General features: G+C 36.7%; 1 protein-coding gene across 1 annotated transcript in view; it reads left to right on the plus strand.

Moving 5' to 3' along the window:
• The window catches only part of LOC108697603 (glutamate receptor ionotropic, kainate 4), a 332,567-nt gene that overhangs the window by 127,491 nt on the left and 180,628 nt on the right, over positions 1 to 24,448 (plus strand). Inside the window, exon 2 of the mRNA XM_018227788.2 lies at positions 21,841 to 21,971. Within this exon, the coding sequence (XP_018083277.1) occupies positions 21,893 to 21,971 (79 nt within the window). The 5' untranslated portion in view covers positions 21,841 to 21,892. The remainder of the gene's footprint in view (positions 1 to 21,840; positions 21,972 to 24,448) is intronic.

The raw sequence follows: 24,448 nt of genomic DNA on the forward strand, positions 1-24,448 counted from the left end.
TTTTGTTTTCTCTCTGTCACTCATCTATAAGGTTGCAATACAGAGACCTTTAATACGATTAGAGGATCAAGGGTTAAAGTCTGGATGACTCCATTTTCAGGCTCAACTGGTATTTTTATTTTACACAAACAAACACTCCTGCCTGAAGTGCTGTCATTTTCAGAGGATTTTGCGTTGTCGGATTTCGCGTTGTCGGATTTCATAGTTACCATAGCTTCAACATTAAATATGAAGCTAATGTTAAAAGTGTAGTGTAAAACATCATTAAAGTCAATACTTTTCTGTAAATCTTTTCCATAACAAAAGTGACATCACGTTTCTCTGCTTTGGGCAGCACAAGGCACAGCATCTGGAGATGCTAAACTTAATAGAATCTAATGTGAATTTTACCTGCTGTTGGTTATGCTCACAGCTTTTAGTCATGTTTTAAATGAGTATGTTTTTGTGTTGAACACAGACTGTTGGGGCATATAGAGTTTACACATTTCACAAGAAAACCATTCAAACCACTGAAGAAAAATACTGTAATTTCCAATACCAGAGATTTTCTCCAAGGGGCACATTTACTATGGGTCGAATATCAAGGGCTAATTAACCCTTGATATTCGACCATTGAAGTAAAATCCTTCGACTTCGAATATTGAAGTAGAAGGATTTACAGCATTTCGTTCGAACGATTCAAAGGATTTTAATCCATCGATTGAACGATTTTCCTTCGATCAGAAACTGCTACTAAAGCCTATGTGGAAGGTTCCCATAGGCTAACATTGGTGCTCGGTAGGTTTTAGGTGGCAAAGTAGGTAGTCGAAGATTTTTTTAAAGAGACAGTACTTCGACTATCGAATGGTCGAATAGTCGAATGATTTTTAGTTCGAATCGTTCGATTCGAAGTCGAAGGTTGAAGTAGCCAATTCGATGTTCGAAGTAGCCAAAAAATACATTCTAATCCTTCACTCGAGCTAAGTAAATGTGCCCCCTACAGTATGTTAGACAAAGCTGCCATCACTATTGATGGGCGAATTTCTCCCGTTTCGCATCAATGAAAATTTTCGTGCGAAATTTTGTTGATGCCGGCAACAATGCCGACGCCGGCATCAATTTGCTGGTGGCGAAACGCGGAAATTCACTGTGAATTTTCGCCTGGCGAATAAATTTGCCCATCACTAGCCGTCACAAACTTGTCTTAAAAATAGTAAAGGAAGAGGGTGTGTAGTACATTTTGAATATCACAAATTGTCAATAAAATTGCACTTACAGACAAAAATGCTTATCAGATTGATCAGCGGAGCAACAATTACCAATGTTATACCTCGTGCATACATCGTTATGTATCTATGACCACATTTTTCCAGGAAGCAAAGTATGAAGTCTGAAACTCAACTCAATAATAATATTTTAAATGCAAAATATATTTATAAAGCAAAGGCAGGTGAGAATTTCCAAAAGTGTGTTGGTAAAGTAAAACTGGAATATGTCATGTAATAATGTCTTAATTATGCCAACATATTCAAAGAATTTTACAGCATTTGTCTGCCTCTACCCACAGTTTTGTACAAACATTGCCAAAGTTATGTCTGACCAAAGCTAGTGACAGTCTCCCACTGAAAATCGTACGATCGGCAATACACGCAGAGATATTACCCGCAGCCGACAGAAATCTTTTAACCTGTCCGATAGACCAAACGACCGATCTCCGACGGATGAAAAATGTCGGGACTCTCCACACACCTTCCGAAAATCGTACGACTCCTCGATTCATACCATCTGATCTTTGCGTCTATGGCCAGCTTTATGTTAGTATACGGAAGAGCTTTTGGTGACCAAATTACATTTTGTGCAAAATTGTTTACGTATATCAGATTTTTTTGAGAAATTGCCAACATTAGGACAAATTCATAAAACTATTAGATACTTGCTGTGAACTTGACATACTGTACTTATGACACTTTTACAGTTTGGTAACTGACACTTTTAAAACACTGATAATCTTTAATGTAGTCACCTTTTGTGTAGTTACCTTTTAAAAATGTAATGTACCACAAGACAATTTACATTTTGTATGTCATATATCTGTAATATATATATATTACATATATATCTGTATGTAATATGTAATATATGTCATCATTTTACCATCAGTCTCCTATTTATAGATTTAGATTTTCATGCACTACGATGATATTTGTCTAACCTCAGAGTGAGGGTGGATATTATTTTCACAAACCTTCTAACAAGCCCCACAAAGAAATCCTTCTTCTTATTGCCCAATCCCATGAGTCGTGTTCATGCAGTTCGGGCAGTTTTTTTTTTGTGAAATAGGATAATAAATTCTACCAGTAATTGCAATGTTTAACGTTTTCCTTAAAACATCAGATATACTGTGAAACACTTCTTATTTCATTTTAAAAAATCAATCTTCAAACTCAGTGGGAGCTCTGCATAAGCCTCTACTTAGTTTTAATAACTCACTTGAGTCCTCAGAGAAGAATCTCTCTATGATTTCATTATTATTCTTTTTATACTTTAATTTCTTTAGGCAGTTTTTGTCACTAACCCAAAAAATTATATTAAAATTACAGTACATCTGGTCCTTAGGTCCAGTTTATCCGTAGAATATGCAAATATAGTAGAGGCTCACTAACTGGTAGAAATTGTTTCTACTAACTATAAAGGGGACCAAGAGAACAGGTCTGTTTAATAACCTCTTTTTGTTCATGGATATTCATATTTAATGTGCTAGCAAAAAAGTCTATAGTTTTTTTTTTTTTTAAAGTATTGCGTTCAATACACTGCATAGTACTTAAGCTAAAATAGCTATGCAAAGTTTTCCCTATGGTCATGACCAATAAAATATATTTCCCCTTAAGTAGACCTGAGTATGAGTTCATAACTTATATATTCACAATATTTTTAAGTATATGTATATTTAGACAGGATAGTTGACTGGGGGGGGGTTCCATTTCCGTTGGGTCGATCCTTTTACCTACACAGATGATGTCACTCTGGTAATATCAAAACGGGAAAGGTTTTTGGAGTGCATCAGAAACTACTCTGAAGGGAGATCTAGCAAAGGTAAATTGGGAAGATAAATTAATTGCCAGACAAGCAAAGGTTCATAGTTGGAAATCATGGAAGCTGATCTATAGAGAAAGGATAAATGTTATCAACTTTTCTGGTTCCTCTTTTTCTTCTTGTTTCTTATGTCTTTATGTTGCCAGAATCTATGCCCTGACCTAGAGCCTTTTCTTTTAAATGCTTTGGGGGAGTAGGCTCAACCCAGTAAAAAGGGTGATCACATTCCTGAAGAGGAAAAGGGGAGGGTTGGACATGTCATGCAATTTTTTTGTGAGACAAATTCGCCCATCACTGATCTTTAGATTTTTTTAGAGCTATCTTATGGGGTAGTTAAAAGTCACAGTGCAGGAGGGAGAGATAGCGCTACACTGTATCTTATTATTGCAGTTATGCAATATCATTTATGGCAAATGAGATGCAGATTGACTATTCGGCAGATACACCTGTCAATTGAAACAGTTACAGAAGCAATCTGTATAGACATTATCTTCATTAAGACAAGAGAATCAGAAACTTCAAAGCTTTCAAAACAATGTGGGAAACTTTATACTTTATAATTTTACTGATGTTTGATATTTCAAATGTAATTTATTTGTTTCTGATTTCTTTGTATTTGTTATGTTGTTTTTTTGTTCATTGTAATATGAATATTTTTAATTAAAATCCCCCCCCCGGTGTGGGTAGCCTAGAACTGGCAGGGGTCAGGGAAAAAAGACTATTGTATCCAACTGGTTTGCAGGCTCTATTAGCCTGCACCTCTGCTGGGGTAAAAAAAAAGTTGACAGTTTTAATTAATCAGTAATAAATGCTTGTCACATTAGAGAATGCCTCCATCAAGGCAAACAATGTTGCAATTTTCCCATTCACGTAAAAGGTCATGATAACTTTTGACCTCCCTTACAAAAGTGCCATGTTTTATCTGTACCTTATGAATTTTACAGGGTTTTATTTTCACTGAATTAAAGTCAGACTTTGGACCTTGAAAATTGAAATGTCAATTAGGTCAGTACATAGATTGGAGAAGCTGTAACAGATACACGGGTACATTTATTAGGAAGGTCAGGTACGGTTTCCAACCTGGGGGGTTCATTAATGGAAAACTATACCCCCCAAACAATGTAGGTCTCTATAAAAAGATATTGCATAAAACAGCTCATATGTAAAACCCTGCTTCATGTAAATAAACCATTTTCATAATAATATTCTTTTCTAGTAGTATGTGTCATTGGGTAATCATAAATAGAAAATTGCCATTTAAAAAATAAGGGCAGCTCCCTGGGATCGTAGGATTCACTGTACTCACAAACATACCAACAAACCATACATGTTAGGTCACATGAGCCAATTAACAGACAGAGTTGTGTCTTTTGCTTCCACACTTCTTTCTGTTACAGTTAAAGTTGCAGTATTTCTGGTCAGGTGATCTCTTCCTGTTACAGTTAGAGCTGCAGTATTTCTGGTCAGGTGATCTCTTCCTGTTACAGTTAGAGCTGTAGTATTTCTGGTCAGGTGATCTCTGAGGCAACACAGAGACCATCACAAAATGGTGGCTCAAGGCAAGAGATGTAAAAGGGCAATATTTACTTAAATATATATTCCAGTTTGGTAAGATTCTTTAATATGCCACTTAATATGATATGAACTATCTGTTGCTTAAGTGTTCATTTTAGGGGTATAGTTTTCCTTTAAGCAGGAAAGATAGAAATTAATAAGACAAGTTGAGTTTTGCTTTGTTTCTGTTTGGTGAGTGCATGCATCATTTAATGATTAATTGGACCAGAGAAGCTGATACAAAGACATGTCAAAAATGGAAATATTTTTGCATTCGATAATAGTTTAATGAATAAATCATACATAAATCCCTGCTGTAAGTCTAAATCCGTCACAGAACAGAATGTCTTAATGATATGTATAATACTAGGCAGTGTGTGTAAATAAGGTGTCTTTAGACCTCTGTGCCCTCGCAGTAGCAATAAATACCAGAACTGTTATGTGCAGGGTTTGCTGTATGTATACGGTTAAAAGTACCAATAAAAAGTGTTTTGTACAAACTATTTTGACAGTATTTACTAGTGGCACTTCATAAGTAAAAGTATATGTATGTACATACATGATTAATAAAGTAAATTAATAAAGTAAAATCTATTTGGAGCAGACTAATAAGCTCAACACACTGTATGGCAGCCTCCATTATGAAAGAACTTGTGTCTATAAAATGTATCACAGCTTCATCAAAACACAAGGTTTTCAGTAGTGATGAGTGAAACTGGCACAAACTGATTGATTTACTGAGTCTGCTTGTACCCTTGAAGTTTAGCACAGTTGTTTTTAATTGCAACATTCTTTTTTTTTCTGCATTTGACAGACATTCAGAATATATTAAAATAGAGTAATGGATGGTGAACTCGCCAAAATATACTTATGTTAAAATTGTGTATACTGTACTGTAAAGCAATATATTTATTCAGATACATTTAGCAAGCATCACATTAGATTCAAACGTTTGTGCGTAAAAGCCCTAATAAAATTAAGCAGAAAATGTGCGAAAAGGGCAAGAGACAATACAATATATATTTACAAGGCAATCAGGAATAATTTAAGAATTTATGGAAAACGGATGTCTGCAAGAGCACTTTACTAAATGTGCTTGTGGCTGCTGATCCCTGATTTATGAGGTCATTTGATTTTCTGTCTTTATGATGCTATGGGATGAGTTGTAAATTGTGGAATGAAAATAATGTGATTTTAGATATCGGAGTTTGTTATGGGAAGGGGTTCCAGTGATGCAATTAATGGTTTCACGAATTTTTCCTAATTCTGACCGGCTCTGTAGTCAGGCTGAAAACAGTGGCAGTCAGAATGTCCTTAGAAAGGTATATATATTTTATATAATTTAATAATTTATATAATTTATGTGAAAGTAGGGAAGGGTGTGTGTGTGGATGCTGGGATTTCATTTGGAGGGGTTGAACTTGATGGACTTTGTCTTTTTTCAACCCGATTTAACCATGTAACTATGTAACTATGTAACTATATACATGGGCATATTGATCTGTGGGGTGCAAAACATGACCCTCTTTTTAAAATCACTTGTGCCCAGGATCATGCTGTTTTTACATTTGAATGACGTGCCAGTTAAGGGACAACTCAAACTACTAATGAATACAGCACTGCCACTGGTAGCTCTGTATTTATATGGGGAACACAGTTCTTTGCTTCATTCCAGAGCACAAGAAATCCCCCCTACTACCACCATATCAGCCATCTCATAGAGTTTCTCAGCCAATAATACACTGTAATCGAACTTTCAGCTCCAAGAATTTGACCACAATATTCTTGAACCTGTGAGTAACTAATAGCTCGGGGGGAAACTCAGGTAAAGGTAAAAATGATTCCTTCCTATAAAACAGATTTCTAGCTGGAGATAATTTCTCAAATATTTGTTTTGCAGCTTGGAAAAATGTAATCATAGCTGTCAGGGAAGTATTAAAGAGTGTGTTATTCAATTTTTAACAGAGGTGAATGCAGAGAAAGCAATGAAATGTAAAGGATATATGTGCCCTTTAATAGTTTGCTCACTAGTATATACATTTTCTGGCTGTTATGTTTGCATTTAGAACGTATAGTTGTCCATTAAGGCAGACAAAGCTGACAGAGTAGAAGGATTGATTTATGCACCAGCTGCCCAAATGATTTCAGTTTATGTACTGTACATTTTAAATATGTAATTCATGGAGGGAGAGATGGGAATCTGGCACAAGAAACCAATTTAAATGCCTACAGAGATATGCCTGCAAAACAAAAAGAAATGCATGAGAAGCAATGACTGCCAAATATGTTTTAAGTCCTATCCATATTGGTGAGACAAATAAAGAGAAAAATGAGTAGAGTGGAAGATGCGGGGAGACTAGGCCACAAGTGGCACAAGTACATTTGGTGTGGGTGAGGGGAGCATTGCCTACAACATCACAATGAATCAGAGATTTAATCAGTACCTTTGTCATCATACATTTCCATCATCATCCATTTCCATGCAATGAGCCAAGGTAACCCTTAGGGGCAGATTTATCAAGGGTTAAAAAACCCTCGAAGTAAAATCCTTCAAATTCGAATATCGAATTGAAGGATTTTAGTGCAAAGCTTCGTTCGATCGAATAAAGATCGATCGAACGATTCAAAAGAATTTAAGCAATCGATCGAAGGATTTTTATTCGATCCACAAAAACGTAGAAAAGTGCTGGGGTAGGTCCCCATAAGCTAACATTGGACTTCGGTAGGTTTAAAGTGGCGAAGTATGAAATCGAAGTTTTTTTAAAGAGACAGTATTTCGATTATCGCTCGCTCGAACGATTTTTACTTAGAATCGTTCGAATCATTCGATTCGATCTAATTTGACCAATTCGATGGTCGAAGTACCCAAAAAATTACTTCGAAATTCGAATATTCGATTTATTCACTCGAAGTTAGTAAATCTGCCCCTTACTGTTCTGTGGCAGTGGGAGCCTGCTGTTAGTTAGCATAGCCTGTCTGACTAAACCAGCTAATCAGTTTTGAGGGGTGTTTAGCAGGAGATATTTTATTTAATTATAAGCATCTTGTCTATATATTCCAAGACCATATTCATCAGAAACATTACATTCCTGCACTCTGTTCTGTGGCTGAAGTTGTAAGGAAATGGGCTCATACTGGGAATGTGTTTATTGAATGTTAATGTTTCGGTCTGCGGAGGATTTGTGCAGTTTATTTCCCTACATTCTGGTAAGTGTCTTGCTAATGAATGTACGGATATTAGAGATGGTTTATCAAGCAGATTGCTTCCGAAGTGTGAAGTTACCAGGGAAAGCAAGAATTATTCTGTCACAACTGGCTGCATTTTAATATATCTGCCTCAGCCCCGCGTCTGTTCTCTGAGCAACAAGTCGTTTATATGATGCACTCCAAATATCCATACATGTGTCATATTCAGTGATTTAACAAGCCCAAGTGTCACATTCAGAGAGAATGGTGCTACAGTATGTAGTTTAACAAAGCCTATTTTTTTTAGGAAGCAATGGGAATAGATTATAACTGCTATCACCTTCTTCGAATTGTGTCACTTATGGGCAATGACACAGCAGTTTGTGGCCAGCAGGCAGTCGCCTCTCCATCGGGTGAAAGTGTCTGAAAAAAGGAAAAAGAATAGGGACTACACTTGTAAAACACTTTACTTGTTGTTATCAGGGTAATCATGAGACAATGCAAGTGACAAACCGCTACTTCTGTCATTGCATTTTAGTAATTGTGTATTGTTATGTTATTCTCTTGTTCTCTGTCTGTTATATTAATGGATTCAATTGTATAAACATAGAGGTACATTAATAAAAATGTACAAACATGCATAGAATGCCCCTTTCATATCTGCTCATATCTGCTCAATGAGTAGCCTATTCTCCCCCAAGCTTGCAGTGCCCCTCAATGCTTTACATTGCCCCCTTAGAATCTGCAGTTTAGATTCCAAAAGGAAAACTCACTTACATCCCTCACAAGTGAATTCTCTTGAAATGACTGCTCCATCATTGTATACATGCAAAAAGACACACATGAAGTGGCACCAACAACCCGCTAAAACGTACTGAACTGAACCAAATACACATCACTGTATACTGCCTTTTTCATTTCAAACTCAACTTATAGAGGGATGTATATAAATAGTGTTGTGACACTATAGGGCAAATTCACTAAAGCGTGAATCGCCTAACACTAGCGCAAATTCACCAGCGTGACTTCATTTAGTTACTTCGCCGATTTAACGGGTGCTGGCGTAAATTCACTAGCGAAGTGGACCTACTCTAGCCCTACTTCGCACCCTTACGCTAATTCACTAACTTGCGCATTTTACTGAACGTTACCTCTTACGCCAGACTTGACTTCACCACCTCAGACCAGGCTAAGTGCAATAGAGTAGATTGGGCTTGCTTCGAAAAAAGTTAAAATTTTTTCTAAGTCCCAAAAAACGCTGGTGTCTTTTACTTTTTTAAGTGTGATAGGCTGAAAAAGATCGTAATTTTTTTTGGGAGTACCCTCCTTCCCCCCTACATTTCCTAACATATGGCACCTAAACTATACAGTGGGCACATGTATAGGGCAAAATAACAACTCTATTTTATTTTATGAAGCTTTCCCAGGCTTGTGTAGTGTAATGTAATTGCTGCTACATATACGTCCATTGTACTTTAACTTGGCGCCGTATGCAAATTAGGCATCGCTAGCGGAACTTCGCTTTCCTTGACTAAATAACGCTAGCGCAACTTCGCTAACGTTTGCCTCCCTGAGAGCAACTTTGGATTTTAGTGAATTAGCGGCGGCCTGGCAAAGTGCGCCAAAGTGTGGTGAAGCCTGAGCTAGCGCAACTCCACAGGTTAGTGAATTTGCCCCTATGGGTCTCATCTCTCAATAGTTTCATCCACTAATCTTTTTAGCAAGATCGTTGAAAATCTGAATGTATTTTACTGGGTTAAAAAGTAATGGTTCTAGTTAGGAAGCCCAGTATTTAGCAGTGTTACATATCACTGCATTGATGCTATCTAGAAATAATTAAGCTTTTTTAATATAAGTATGGATTTACTAAAGTTGAAGGGGGAGATAAACAGTTTCCTGGCTTCCATAAGGTGGCGGTACATGACCCAATGCTCAAGAGGTCTGGGCGATTGGCTTGCTGCTAAGTTACTGTACGACAGCCATAAGTGTGCATGGCCACCTTTCTATTGTTTGTTGGAGCCAACTGTTGTACCATGTGGGTTGGCAAACTCCTCCTTGTGTGACATTAAGGGGGTTATTTATCAAAATCTGAAAAGTTCTCACAATTTTCTGAAAACTACCCGAACATATCCACACTGACTTTTTCCCCTATTTATCATTAATTTTTTTTTAAAAAAAAAAATTCTTGTGCAGGGAAAAAAATCTAAATTTTGGAAAAATCGAAATCATACAAATTATTCAGATTTGTTGCTGAAACTGCGACTTTTGGGGATTTGACACCCGAAACCACTGACTTTTTCGGATTTGACGCCGAAAAAACCCATTACAGATCAGTATATCTTTGGGACATCTCTCATTGATTTCTACATGAACTCAACACGTCTGAGCTGAAGTACTTCTGAATAATGACTTTTAACCCCATAGGGGTTTAATAAATCACTAACAATTAAAGTTTTTTTTCTACAAAAAAATGGTGCTTTTCCATGTTTAAAGTCTGACCAGAAAAAATCGGACTTTAATAAATAACCCCTGTAATGTTATAACCCATTTGTTCCACTGTTATACTTTAGTCTTTATATAACCTTTTTCTATTATGTAAGCTATGCCATATTAGACCTAAGGAAAGAACTATACAGTATATCAGTTTAACATCACTGTTACCATTGCCCCATTGTTTCTCTGGACCAATAAATAATGTAATCAGTAGCTTAATTCCATCAGTTTTTGTAAACCCTCCTATTTACAGTATCCCTATAACGCCTAATTTTCTCACCTACTGCTATTCATTGCATTGATCTTTCAAGCTATATAAGGTGCAGACCTCTGTGTATTGCTATAATTTTATTTGAAAAACAATAAATTGGTCAGAAAGTAGCCAACCTTATAATGCAGTCTAAGAAAATTACAATTGGAGTGCTACTTTCCAATAAATAACAGCAAACACCAAGCAACCATGGCACATAAATGAAATGTAAAAGAAAAGTCTAAAATTGACCAGCAATTATGTCCTTCCTTATTTCTAAAGGCATTTACTCTTCGTCTGTCTGGCTAGGAAATTAATGGTGTAGTGATGGTGGACCACGGGTCATCTTAATTAATACTCATAATTTGGGAGAATGTTACATAGGGGGACTTTCTCACTACTCTATTAATATGATGCAACTTACAATTATAAACTTGTGAAGGCCCTATAATTTTATTTGTGATGCTTACAATAACAACAGCTGTGACACAATCAAGCAACAATAATCTGTAATAACAGATTAGAATGTTGTGTACTGAATGTGTTTAAAGCATCTGTAATATTCAATGGGGCAACGGCATCAAACAATAATTTCGTCTTGTTTTAGAAAACGAAATAAAGATCTCCATCAGGGATTCCTTCTAAAAGAATTAACCTGAAAAATAAAGGTTTCAGAAAGACTCTTAGGGGGTTATTTATTAAAGTCAGATTTTTTTCTCATTGGTCTTTTAAAAGAATTGTTCAGTATAAAAATAAAAACGGGTTAAATTGATAGGCTGTGCAAAATAAATAAATGTTTCTAATATAGTTAGTATAAAATGTATAAAAGCTGGAGTGACTGGATGTCTAACATAATAGCCAGAAAACTACTTCCTGCTTTGCAGCTCTCTAGGTTTACACTGATTGGTTACCAGACAGTAACCAATCAGTGACTGGGGGGGGGCACATGGGCCATAACTGTTTGCTTTTGAATCTGACCCGAGAATCAATTGCAAACTCACCAAACAATTATGTCCCACGTGGCCCCCCTTCAAGTCGCTGACTAACTCAGAGTTAGAGAGCTGAAAAGCAGGAAGTTGTGTTCTGTTCTTCTATGTTACACATCTTCTCATTTCAGCCTTTATACATTACATTTTTGGCTAACTAACTATATTAGAAATATTTGTTTTATTTTGCACAGCCTGTCTATTTACGCAGTTTTTATTTCTACACTGAACTGTTCCTTTAAAGGGGAAAACACAATTTTTTCGTGGGAAATAAATCCCTGAGGGTGTTAAACGTTCGAATAAAACTGCATTTCTGTAGAAGGCAATAACATATGTCCCAAAGATATCCTGATCTGCACTGTTTCCAGAAAAGTTGCAGTATTCGGACAATAAAATCTGAAAAAGTCATGGTATTCAAGCTTCAAATAAAAAAACTTGCAGTATTCAGGCGTCAAATCTGAAAAAGTTGCGAAATTTGTATTTTTTTCTCATGATTTTCTCAAGTTTTTTTCCACACAAGAAATTTTTTGGAAAAATGTATTGATAAATAAAGTAAAAAAATCAATAAATAACTAAATAACCCCCTTAAAGAAGCTGGCGTTGGCTAATGTGACTCCAAGCAACAATGGGCTTCAGTTTTTAAAATGTTGCCTAGAGTCAGGCAGACAGTTTCATTATTCCTATTGCAACAACTGAGTGTAAACCCTGACTGGTTGCTTCAAGTACCTTTCTAGTAAAGGATGTACTATGACCCCATCTTTTAGGATTAAGGCTGCATGTGCTTGAAGAATATTCGCTTATTTATTTTCTTGACTACATTAAAATAAACTTATATATGGTGAATGTATGTAATAGTTTGCAAAACTGCAATTAATGTCATATATTGTTAAATATGTCAAGTGGCCATAAATCTGTTCTTGTAAGTAGCAGAGCAAACGGTTCTGTAATGCACCTGCAGGCTTCCTGCAAATCACTCACCACTGTGGGTCATTCTGCTAATTTTTTTGTCCCCAGATAGTCATTTCAGCAGTATTATTTCCAGGCGCTTTCAGAAATCACAAAATTGGTAGACCTGGGAATAGCACTAGTGATGGGTGAATTTTTGAGGCAATTTCGCGAATTTATTCCCAGCGGTGAAACTCATAAATTCGCCGCTAATTCGTGCCTGGCGAATAAATTGTACAAAGCAGTGCTTTAATTAGTGATCTGCTCTAGTACTATATCTGTGGGGGATCAGATGAGCGAAAGAGAAAGAGAGGTTAAAAATGATACATTAACGTGCTAGAAATCCAGCACATTGTTCTTTAATGTTACGGGCGCTGTGGATGATATGTCATCCTTTTCCTATGATTAGTAATATGCTTGGTGGTTAATTGAAATGCCCATATGGTCTTACCATCCACCCATATGTTTTCAGTTTAAATTACTGAAGGTGTAAATAATTGTATTGAGAATTACATACAGTCAACATGTCATTATAAAAACTGCTGTGCCTGATCATCTCTAATTAACTATTCAGATAGAATATTTAGACTGAACTAAATCTTAATTAATCTTCACTAATCTCTAAAATTATTAATGGTGACATTTGTATTGATCTGAAAGAAACAATAATGTTATAATAATAATGTTGTTGCTATGTGCTACGATTTGTTCTTAAATGAGCAGTCTACCTATTATAATCATCCTGTATAACACACAGAATGTTTGATAAGTCAGATCAGTCACACAAATATCATCTTAACTGAAACAGAATAATTGCTTGAATTATATATATATATATATATCTTTTTTTGTAATCTTTCTAAATATTGACATCATGTGATAGACTGTACAGTTGTCTAATTTCAGCAATTTGATAAGATTCGCCTTCAATTTTGCCTCTATCTTGGCCAATAGGCTGCTATAAAGTATTGCAAATGTTGGACTAATTAATCAAGAGCACAAGGCAACCTGCAGAGTTCTTCCTACTAGTGTATATCATCTGAGATCCTATGCTACATATATACACTCTGCCACTCCATTCTGTCAATCCCTGCACTGGCTTCCGCTACTTTTCAGAATCAAATTCAGATTAATGACCCTGACATTCAAAGCACTTCATAAGTCTGCCCCACCCTACATCTCTGAACTCCTCTCTATATATTCACCCAACCGCTTACTACGCTCCTCTACTGACCGGCTACTTAACTCTTCTCTCATTACCTCCTCACATGCTCACATTCAAGACTTTGCAAGGGCTGCACCCCTCCTCTGGAACTCTCTCCCACAGTCTGTCCGACTTTCTCCCAACCTTTCTGCTTTGAAGAAATATCTTAAAACGCACTTCTTTAGAGAAGCCTACCCTCACTCTGCTTAACTACCAAACGCAACACCACATACAGTACCACATTTCTCACCCACTTAATTCAATCTTGTCCACTCCCACACCATGTGTATTACTCCCTTCCCTTTAGAGTGTAAGCTCTTTCTGCATAGGGCCTTCCTCACCTTTTGTACTGGTATTGATTGTGATGTATGTAACTCCATATGTTCTATGTATGTAATTCATGTGATTTAGTTGTATTATCACATTTACTTTACAGTGCTACGCAATATGTTGGCGCTATATAAATACATGTTAATAATAATAATAATACACTTGCTACGGAATTTAGTGAATTCATCAACATGCAAGGAAATAGAATATGTTAAATATACTTGCCAGGAATGGGAGTAGGGTTGTTTGAAATTACCATTTTGTATCATCCTCATGCTTTTATATATTCTTTGTCCAGTTACTTTACACTAAGGGAAACAACAAGAAGCTTGCCCTCTTTATCAAAATTCAAATTTGTGTATTTTCAACATATAAAAAAACAAACTTCAAATTCACTTATTTATGAAAACCTGAAAACTCAGTTGCTTAAAGGAGAACTCAACCCCCCCACTAATAAAAACCCCTATCCAGCACCCTACCTAGCCCCCTCTCCCTCCCCTCACCCACATAGGTGATAACATCTATAAGTGCCCCTATTCCTTTACTTGCCTATAAGTACAGAGTAAGCGCATCGGAGCTCATGGGTGCCATCCTCCGGCTCTTCATTATTCTTCGGGTCCTCTTCCTTCCCTTTAACAATTTCTGTCACTTTTGGTGCATGATCAGGAAGACTGCTCCAATTGCACATGTGCCAATACAGCGATCGCTTCCTGAAGAAACAGAAGATGGTGTCCACGAGCTCCGCTGCGCTTACTCTGCACCAATAGGCAAGTAAAAGATTAGGGGCACTTATAGGTGTTATCACCTATGCAGGGGGGGAGCAGGAAGGGGAGACTATGTAGGGTACTGTGTAGGGGTTTTTATTAGTGGGGGGGTTGAGTTCTCTTTTAAAAAATGTGTGGGAAAAAACCATGAACACAGAGCGATCACATTATATTCATCATTTACAATGAGTCAACTTTAAAGAAAAACTTGCTTCAGTTTTGTTTCATTTAACATTTGCTGTTCAAGAAATTCCTGTGCATCTACTCTATGTATGTCACTTCAACATAATGTAGAAGTGCCAGCTATTGCTGTGGATCCTTTCATTTAATTTCATTATGGGCTATAGGAATTCCTGTGAGTATAGTGCACTGATGCATTTTCTCCATTGTTCTCCAATTGTTTACTAGAAATCCTGACCATAAAAATGATGGTGTACTGGCTTTTGTCTTGAGAATAGCCTTGCTCTGTTGTTGTAGCCTTGGGCTTCTTCACCCAGATCAACACTTGACTGTGACATGTGCTGCTAGTAATGTTTTTTATACAGGGAAAAGCAGCAACATTATTATACTAATAATGGTTCAAGCATATTCTCACTTTAAATTGGATAAGTCTTTGCTTTCACACTTCAGTGGAGAGAATGACCTCCTGTCGACCATAAATAGAAAAATAACTGGAAAGGATATCTGCTTCTAGACGCACTGATATTTCTTTTCTTATAGCCTTGATGGATGCTGCCCCCAAGTTGCCCCTGGTATTTTTATGTTTTATACAGATAAATAATTGGCAAAAAAAATCCTTTTCTGTAGTCAACAGCTGTTTGAGGTTTGTAGAAAGGGCTTTAATGATAATTGTTGGATAATTCTTTGTCGTTTGAGAAATAATATGTAACATATTATAGGAACATTCGAAGAGGATTAGCTAATAGAAGCAGTGATGGGTGAATTTCTCCCATTTTGCTTTGCAGACAAATTTGCAAATTTCCAGCAAAATTCACTAAGCGGCGAAAAGTTTGCGGGGAAAAAAGCGAAATTGACGCCTGCGTTCAATTTTGGACGCGCGTCTGAAAAAGTCGCTCGCATCAATTTTGCTGGCATTATAGTCAATGGGCATCCGAATAGTGTTGACACACGGCAATTTTGATGCGAGCGACTTTTCAGATGCGCGTCCAAAATATTTTGACGCCGATGAATTTTCGCTGGCGAATTTTCGTGGGAGATTCGTGAATTTATTCACCGGCGGTGAAATGTGGAAATTCGTTGCAAATTCATGACAGGCGAATTTATTCGCCGATCACTAAATACAAGTCTACTAAGAATGTTTAGGATTACATACTGTAGCATCACATACACAAAGTATGGCTATTGGCATCAAAAGTTGTGTTAAAATATCCAGTTAGTCTTTACCTTGGCATGCTTCACGATCTATGGCAGCAGAAATGCATACCCAATGATGTGTTCCAACACACTTGCAGAAGAAGCAGACATTCCTTAAGAAATTATGATAATAAATGGTACAGTGTTGCTGCTTGTATTGCTTGATTCTCTCTTCTCAGGACCCAATCTTTTATATGTAATCCTACATCCATTTTGTATGTAATTCTACATCCATGCAAATCAAGGGATATGAATTGCTAACCTCCTAATATTTCTGCTGTACACAATAAATAAAATATCATCTCTGCATAGTAATCACATCATTATGGTTCATGACACAGACTATGAATCTTGCTGGCATAAAATTGTTATTTTAGATAAGAAAGTCTGAGAGTATAAGCACTGAAATAGCTGTTGGACTTATTGTACAGAAAGCCTCTTTTAGGAAAGGCAATGGCTGGAAACAAAGTATAAAGCTTGATACAGGCATGCTGTATAAAAAGCAATGGATCAATATGTCTTTGGTTTCAGAAAAGACAGACAAGCTGGCAAGACACTGTCAATTTTTGTGTATTCCTCACAAGCTCAGCCTTGCAAACACAATACCTAAAGGAGGTTATAAGCCACAAGGCATGTGCTTGGGATGTAATGGAATAAAGCAGAGTTAAGCAGCAACACAGGCAATGTAAGGTCATGCTGGAAGTCTCAGGGGAAATGCTCTAATAGATACAAGGTGTAGGACTTAACTTGAAGATAAACGGTATAATTTTAGGTTAGCGGCAATGAAGTGTTATTAAGTACTGGAGGGTATGAGATACAAGCTCTGGCTATACAAGATGTGCTCAGTCAGGCTTTTGTATATTACTGACTAGGGATGTAGCGAACTGTTCTGCTGCGAACTAGTTTGCGCGAACTTCGACCGTTCGCGTCCGCCGAATGTTCGCGAACGTTTGGGAACGTTCGCATTTTGAGTTCGCGTTCGATTCGAATACAAGACGTTCGACCATTCGACCATTCGAATTCCTTCGACCGCTAAAATCGAACGATTTCCATTCGTTCGAACGATTGTAAGCATTCGATTCAATGAAAAGCATTCGATCGAATGGCTTCGATCGTTCGATTCAAATGAAAATCCTTCGATCGAATGATTAAAATCCTTCGATCGTTCGAATCGAACGATTTTAGCGGGTGTTCGAAGTTCGCGAACTGTCCGCGAACGTTCGCATTTTTTGCCGGTGTTCGCGAACGGCGTTCGCGAACACCAAATCGGCAGTTCGCTACATCCCTAGTACTGACCATGGTCCTATAGCACAAGGTTCTTGACTGGGGAATGACTTAAAACAGGGAGACTGAATAAAATGTTGCTAAGTTAAAGAGGAATTCTAATGTAAATTACAATGTAAATGTACTGTATGTTACTTACATGTGCATGGGTATGGAAAGAACAAGAACACAATTAACTATATATATTTTTTTTGTCAACTTCTTTTTATTTGTCTTTTGTAATTCCACAAACAACAATAAACAACATTTACAATTGCCATTTGCCGCTTCCATTTGTTCATGAATATCTTTTGGTTACCAGTTGATGTAAGTCCATGGAAGTAGTCAGGTAACTGAATATCCACCATAAATTATTAGTGCATTACCCAAACATACACATTCTCTATTACATACAAATTCACCTGCCCTACCACCTCATATAGAAGGAAAAGTTCTGCCAGCTACTTGTCCTAGTTATCCAGGGCCACCCATTTCGACCAGATCACTTCAAATTTACTTGGGCAGTTCCTAGATACATAAACTGCTTTAATATGGGTTAAGTTGATGTTGATAAGTTGTTTCCATGCTCCAAATAAGGGGAGTTTGTGGCCTTCCAGTGGAGTAAAATTAGTTTCTTGGCAAAAAACACTGTAGTAGTAATAGCCTGTCATGTGTATTGAAGGGCAGTTCCTTTGTAATCCCTAAAAGCCTTAGATTTGGTGTAGCGATATGCGGAAGTCCTAGGTGAGTGTGTAAAAAGTTCCTTATATCTTTCTAGAATATTTGTATTTGGACACACTGCCAAAACATATGAAAGAATGTGCATTTCTCCAGGCAACCTCTGAAACAGGAGTCCATCTTGTTTGGGTATATTTTGGCCAGCCTTTCCGGCGTGAAGTAATTGCGGTTGAGAAATGTATTTGTATCTACCAAGTCTATCCTTGGTAGGTATAGAAATATCTTTTACTTGGCTAAATATGTCCGACCATGTATCCTGGTCAATGTCTCCAAGATCCTGACTCCATTGGGTCCTGCCTCTTTCCAGTGGATCCGGTCTAAAGTCCATTAGTCCGCTGTTGAGGATAGATGTTAGGTGGAGTAGTCCTTCCACTTTAAGGAGCTTCTCCAGCTGGGGTTCTCTAAATTGTAAGTTGTGAGTTGGGAATTGCACTGAGAAAGCGTGTTTCAATTGGAAGTACCGAAATAGGTAGTGATTTGGCAGATTATAATAGTTTTTCCGATGATCAAAGGTTTTAAGGGTATTCCCATATAGAAACGAAGGATCTGGTGAGAGCTATCCTATTTGATACGTGTAACCAAAAGAGGGTGGGGGACACCCCTACAAACCCTTTGCCCCATAAGTAATTTTGTGCTTTCTATGTGTATAACAGTAATTCAGACCAAGCTATAGGAGGAGTACTACTTGCCTCACTCGCTAAACTTTAAAGCATTGTGGATGCTGACTATTTCTGGAGAACTATAACTCTCACACTGAGATACTGTCGTGACTAAACTCTCTTCTGGAGATTAGGGGGATGACCAAGCAGTAATTTATCCTAAAAGAAAATTCATAAGGGAATTCATTTTATCATGGTTATCATGGTTCATGGTTATAAGTGATTATCTATTTATGAATTTCTATTGAATTAATTTTGGGTTCTGGCTGGCCAGGCTTTATTTGATTAATGATTGATGAAGAATTTTTATAAGGGTAAATAAAATCAACTGGCTTTTTAATTACACCTTTTACATTATTTATTTTATTTATTGGTATCCTCAATAAGACCTTGGGGATTAAATGTGTATTAAGGACTGGTTGGAGAGGAAAATAATTACTTTCCCTTTTATGTCACATTACTTTATATTTTTTAGGTTGGAGAGGAAAATAATTACTTTCCCTTATAGGCCACATTACTTTATATTTTCCTTTCTTTAACCTTATGTAGCTTGTCTAATGAGGCCACTATACCAAGATATTTAATTTCAGTCACCCATTTCAGTGGGAGATCCGCTCTAGGTCAAGGGATAGGGTCTATTGGAAGAATACTGTTGACAGTTCCAGTTGACACGTAAGCCTGAGTATTCCCCAAATTGTTTCACCAGCTGATTAATACATGATTTAAGGAGTGATTGGTATCTGCAAGGTAAGACATGTGTTTAATTACATTGAAAGGTTTTTCTTTTTATCTGCAAACAAAATAATTTTGGTAAAATCATATTACAGTATATAATAGCCTTTCATCCTATGTATGTGTAAAAAGCCATGAATGGCATGGTTAAAAACTGATAATAATTATATTATAATTGTAAACTCACATCTGCTATATGCTATGGAAATGTGGGCACATATAAAATGGAAATGTACACTTTTACCATTGCAGAGTAGCAGATCATTATACCCTTGCATTCTTGTGTTACTCACTCTTCAATGTTTTTGTACATAAAGCCCATTGGTTTGATTGGCAGCATATATTTTCAACCTGATTACAATCAATGGCTCTTTGAAGGTGGTTGAACACAGCAGTGGTGATGCTAATACAGGGAATTGTCCATTCTCGTGTGCTGCAATTAATGAAAAAACAAAACCATTATAATAGAGAAAGCATTACCAGGGGTTGACCTGAATGTGACAGAACAGAATGGCAAATCCTTTAGTAATCCAATATAGGAGCATTACTTTGCTCAACATGGAAATGGTACTAAATTGCAATACAGGTATGGGATCTGTTATATAGAATGCTTGGGACCTAGGGTATTCCAGATAAGGGATATCTCCGTATTTTGGATCACCATACCTTAGATCTACTAAAAACAACCATTTAAACATGAATTGAACCAACAGGATTGTTGTGTCTCCAATAAAGATTATGGGGCAGATTTACTAAAGGGCGAAGTGACTAACGATGGCAACGATTCACCAGTGTTACCGCTTTCAGGCACTTTTCTGATTTACTAAAGTGTGCAGGTGTAAATTCAATAGCGAAAGAGACAGACACTAGCGCTCATTCACACTCTATCGCCAGACGAATTTTCGCTCTAAAGGCCAGACTTGCCTTTGCCATCTCAGACCAGGCAAAGTGCATTGGAGTGCATAGATCTTCCTCAATTTTAGTGGAAAAATTTTCTAAGTCCTTAAAGTTTTAAAGTCCTTAAAAGTCCTTACATTTTTTTGGGGGTAACTGGGTTCCCCATACATTTTCTAACATATGGAACATAAACTATACAGTGGGCTCATGTGTAGGGCATTATAACAACTCTATTTTTTTTATTAAGGTTCCCTGTAATGTAATGTATTTGCTGCAACATATACTTCCATTCAAGTTTATAATTTCCCGCTGTATGCAAATTAGCCTGAGCGAAGACCTCTAACGTAGTTGCGCTAGGCATAATTGAACGCCAGTGCATCTTCGCTTTGATTGCCGAAGTAACACTAGCCAAAATTCGCCAGCGTTTGGTGCCCTCAATGCAACTTCGGATTTTAGTAAATTAGCGTTGTCTGAGTGAATTTTTGCCTGCCGAAGAGTTGCGATGCCTGCGAAGCCGTCGCTGGCGAATTTTCGCTGCTTAGTAAATTTACCCCTAAGTATATCTTAGTTAGACTCAAGTACAAGATACTGTTTTATATTTACAGAGAAAAAAGAAATCATCAGTTATTTGATTAAATGTGAGTCTATGGGAGATGATCTTCTTGTAAATCAGAGGTTTCTGAATTATGGGTTTCTGGATAATGGATCCTCTACCTGTAATGTACATACATAGTTATCATTTGCATGTACAAGCATGCAGGGATGGTCCAGTATATTAGGACTGTTTATTCTTTTATTGTTTCATTTAGGTTTTTAAAGCCCCTGTTCTAGTTTCCCATAAACATATCCTGATTGCTTTATATCCTCTTTAATTACAATACATCTCTTATTTGGCAGGTTGACCTTTATCCTTTATTTACTTTGTGAACATCTTTATGGAATCAATTTTTAAATAACGTTATCGATCCAAAGGGGAATGTTGAGGTCATATTTATTTAGTAATTGTTCCATTATTAAATGTCACAACTGTATTTACTGATTAATACTACAACAAAAATACTGGAATAAAAGTACTGGAATATAATACATAATTATATGTGAACAAGATGTGCCTAGTGAAAATACATCTTTTGTGTAGGGCTCATATACACATGACACTAGATCCCTTGCTAACTTTTGCTACCTTTTTTACCACCCAGCAGCATACTGTATTTGGACATTTATAATACTGTATATTTCAGAAGAACATGTATACCAAGAAACAAAAGTACACAGATTATTTCACATGTATTTTCCCCAAGTGAGTATGTTAGTAAAATGAATTTACTAGTTCGATAGGAAAGCAACCTAATTATTTGTTCATCAATTGTGTTTTCTTCATCCTGTTTTGCAGAGAGTAATGTCATGCCCAGACTACCACAGGGCTCCATGACGATTTGTGGAAGATGCCCCGTGTCCTGGCGCCTATGATGCTCGTTCTCCTGTGGCTGATGAAATCTGCTGGTAGCCCTTCCCTACGCATCGGTGAGCATCTAGGGGTTTTTTGGTGTCTGTTGCTTTTTCCTTCCACAGCCTTGTAAACAACTCTGAATAAATATGTTGGCAGAAAAGTCAGCTATTCATTATTTTAATTATTATTTGTAAAATATGGTTCAGACATACTGAATTGTATATTAATTGACTATAGTAAACTTTTTCAAGTTGGCCTGGGTGCAGTAACCTATAGCAGCAAATCAGCAGACAGCAAAACAAATATCGTATTCCTTGCCATGGGCTATTACCTGCAAACTTAGTGCCTTTTATAAATCTGATATAAGTTCCCTTTGATAAGTTTAAGTAGATTTATTTGATTTGTGGTAATCTTATATCCTTAAGGCATTTTTATGACAGGGGAGAAAAGGCAAAGCAGCCTTCTTTTTAAGTGTTCCACTAGCCTTAAAGGAGAAGGAAAGGTTAAAACTAAGTAAGCTTGATCAGAAAGGCTTATATAAATAAACCAGTAAACCCTCAAAGTAATGCTGCTCTGAGTCTTCTGTCAAAAGAAACACCACATTTATTTCCTTCTATTGTGTCCACATGGGCTTCTGTATCAGACTTCCTGTTTTCAGCATAAACCTCCAGGGTTAGGGCTTGAACATGCTCAGTTTCCTCCTCTCTCCCTTTTCCTCCTCCCCTCCTTGCTGTGATCTGAGCCCATAGCTATGAGTAAGCAGGGAGACTCAGGCAGGAAATGATGTCACAACAAGCTAATATGGCAGCTGCTATCCTAAACAAACAGAGAGAGTTTCTAGAGCTGTTTACTCAGGTATGGAAAAGCATTCTAGCTTTCACTGTTGTGGTTAATATATTGGCAATAAACTGCCTCGGTAGCTTTCCTTCTCCTTTAAGCACAGTAAAAACAAGAGGGTTACTAAGCTGACATGGAACCTTATGCTTCATGGATAAAGCTGAGCAAAATAAGATAAGTGGGTGCTGAAAAGAGAACCTTGACAGAAAGATCTTCATTGTTATTACGTTGAGATTTGTAAAGCATCCATTGGGTGCATCATTTCAATCTTAACATTTTATTTTGCATTAGGTGTCTTTCAGCAATTCATTCTTTCAACGGATTTAAAACTGTCTTATCAGGACAGTTGGTCTTTTATTCCTTGATATCATGTTGGTTTCATCAGATTACTCATACACCCAATTGTGTTTCTCATCTCAAGATTTCTTTGCTTTTTTTTTGTTTTATACATAAGTGAAAATTATGCAAATTGAAAATAAAGAATAAATATATATAAAACAACTACTGCCCTGCCCATTTGTTAATGCTTAAGAAGGCAGGTATTTTGGTGCAATTCAACATTTTTGCCACGTTGAACCGTGTAACATTTTACTAATGCAAAAATCTGTAAGTCACCTTTAATACATTTTAGTCCATTTGCTCCCTATAAAGATCTATAGTGTAATTTTATTGATATATTTAATTATTTATTTATATATTTATTTATTTATTTTTATTTATTTATTGATTACATTTTGAAATTACAACTTTGTATATAAATGGACATGCACAGTAGTTATTATATTGTATAACTAATGTAAACAGTTTAAAGAAAAACATTTTATGTACATATGTTTTAAATATGCCCCATATAAGTATGACAGCTTATTCCAAAAGCACAAAAGAAGAACAAACAATGCAGCGTCCAGTTGCAATTGGTTATTGGGATCTTCTGATGATGAGGGTGCAATGAACGTATGTGGTAGAAACTATCTGTAATAAAACTTGAAATATAATTCTGCACTATAAATATAGCACAAGTCTCCTTGGGCAGCAATTTTAAAAGGTGTAGAGGACGTAAGGAAGAGAATGAAATGAGTTATTTTTTGCAGCTTATCTCTTACTGCTGAATTTCTCTGTAGCTAAACCGCCAGAGTCAGAGAGTGGATGTTTGAAGTGAGGCAGAAGGGTGTGATGTATATCTGATGAGCCGGATTTGGAGGCAGCCGGGAATAGCGTGAGAGATTTTAGTGTGTGAGGCGGATGTCTTTCATAGGCCCTTGCTTTAATGTCATGGACATCAGAGGCATCCTGTAGGGATGCATTACCTTCATAGGAATGAATGTATTATTTCTATTATAAACTAAAAGAACAGAATGATATAAACATCAAAAATAAAGAAATCTTTTTGGGTAGGCTTAGCAATTGCATATCACTTAGTGATTGCTGGGAGCACAATTCACAGTAGATAAGCAAATAGTTTCTATAAAACAGAGGGAGGGTGAATTCCTCTTGAGGCAATTTTGGGACACAGAGCTTTATACATTATCAGCGTTTTGGGAGCTAAAGTTCTCAGTGTATAAACAAACCGTACTATTATGGCACATAGAATATGGAATTACAAATGGCAATGTTTAATGGCTGACCAATGAAATTAAAAGCTACCTTTCTACTGAAAATGTAGACAAAGTTACAGCACAGGTATGTATGAGATAAATGGTTTTAGTGGTGAAAC

This window comes from Xenopus laevis, chromosome 7S (genome assembly GCF_017654675.1).
Source record: "Xenopus laevis strain J_2021 chromosome 7S, Xenopus_laevis_v10.1, whole genome shotgun sequence".
Taxonomy (NCBI): domain Eukaryota; kingdom Metazoa; phylum Chordata; class Amphibia; order Anura; family Pipidae; genus Xenopus; species Xenopus laevis.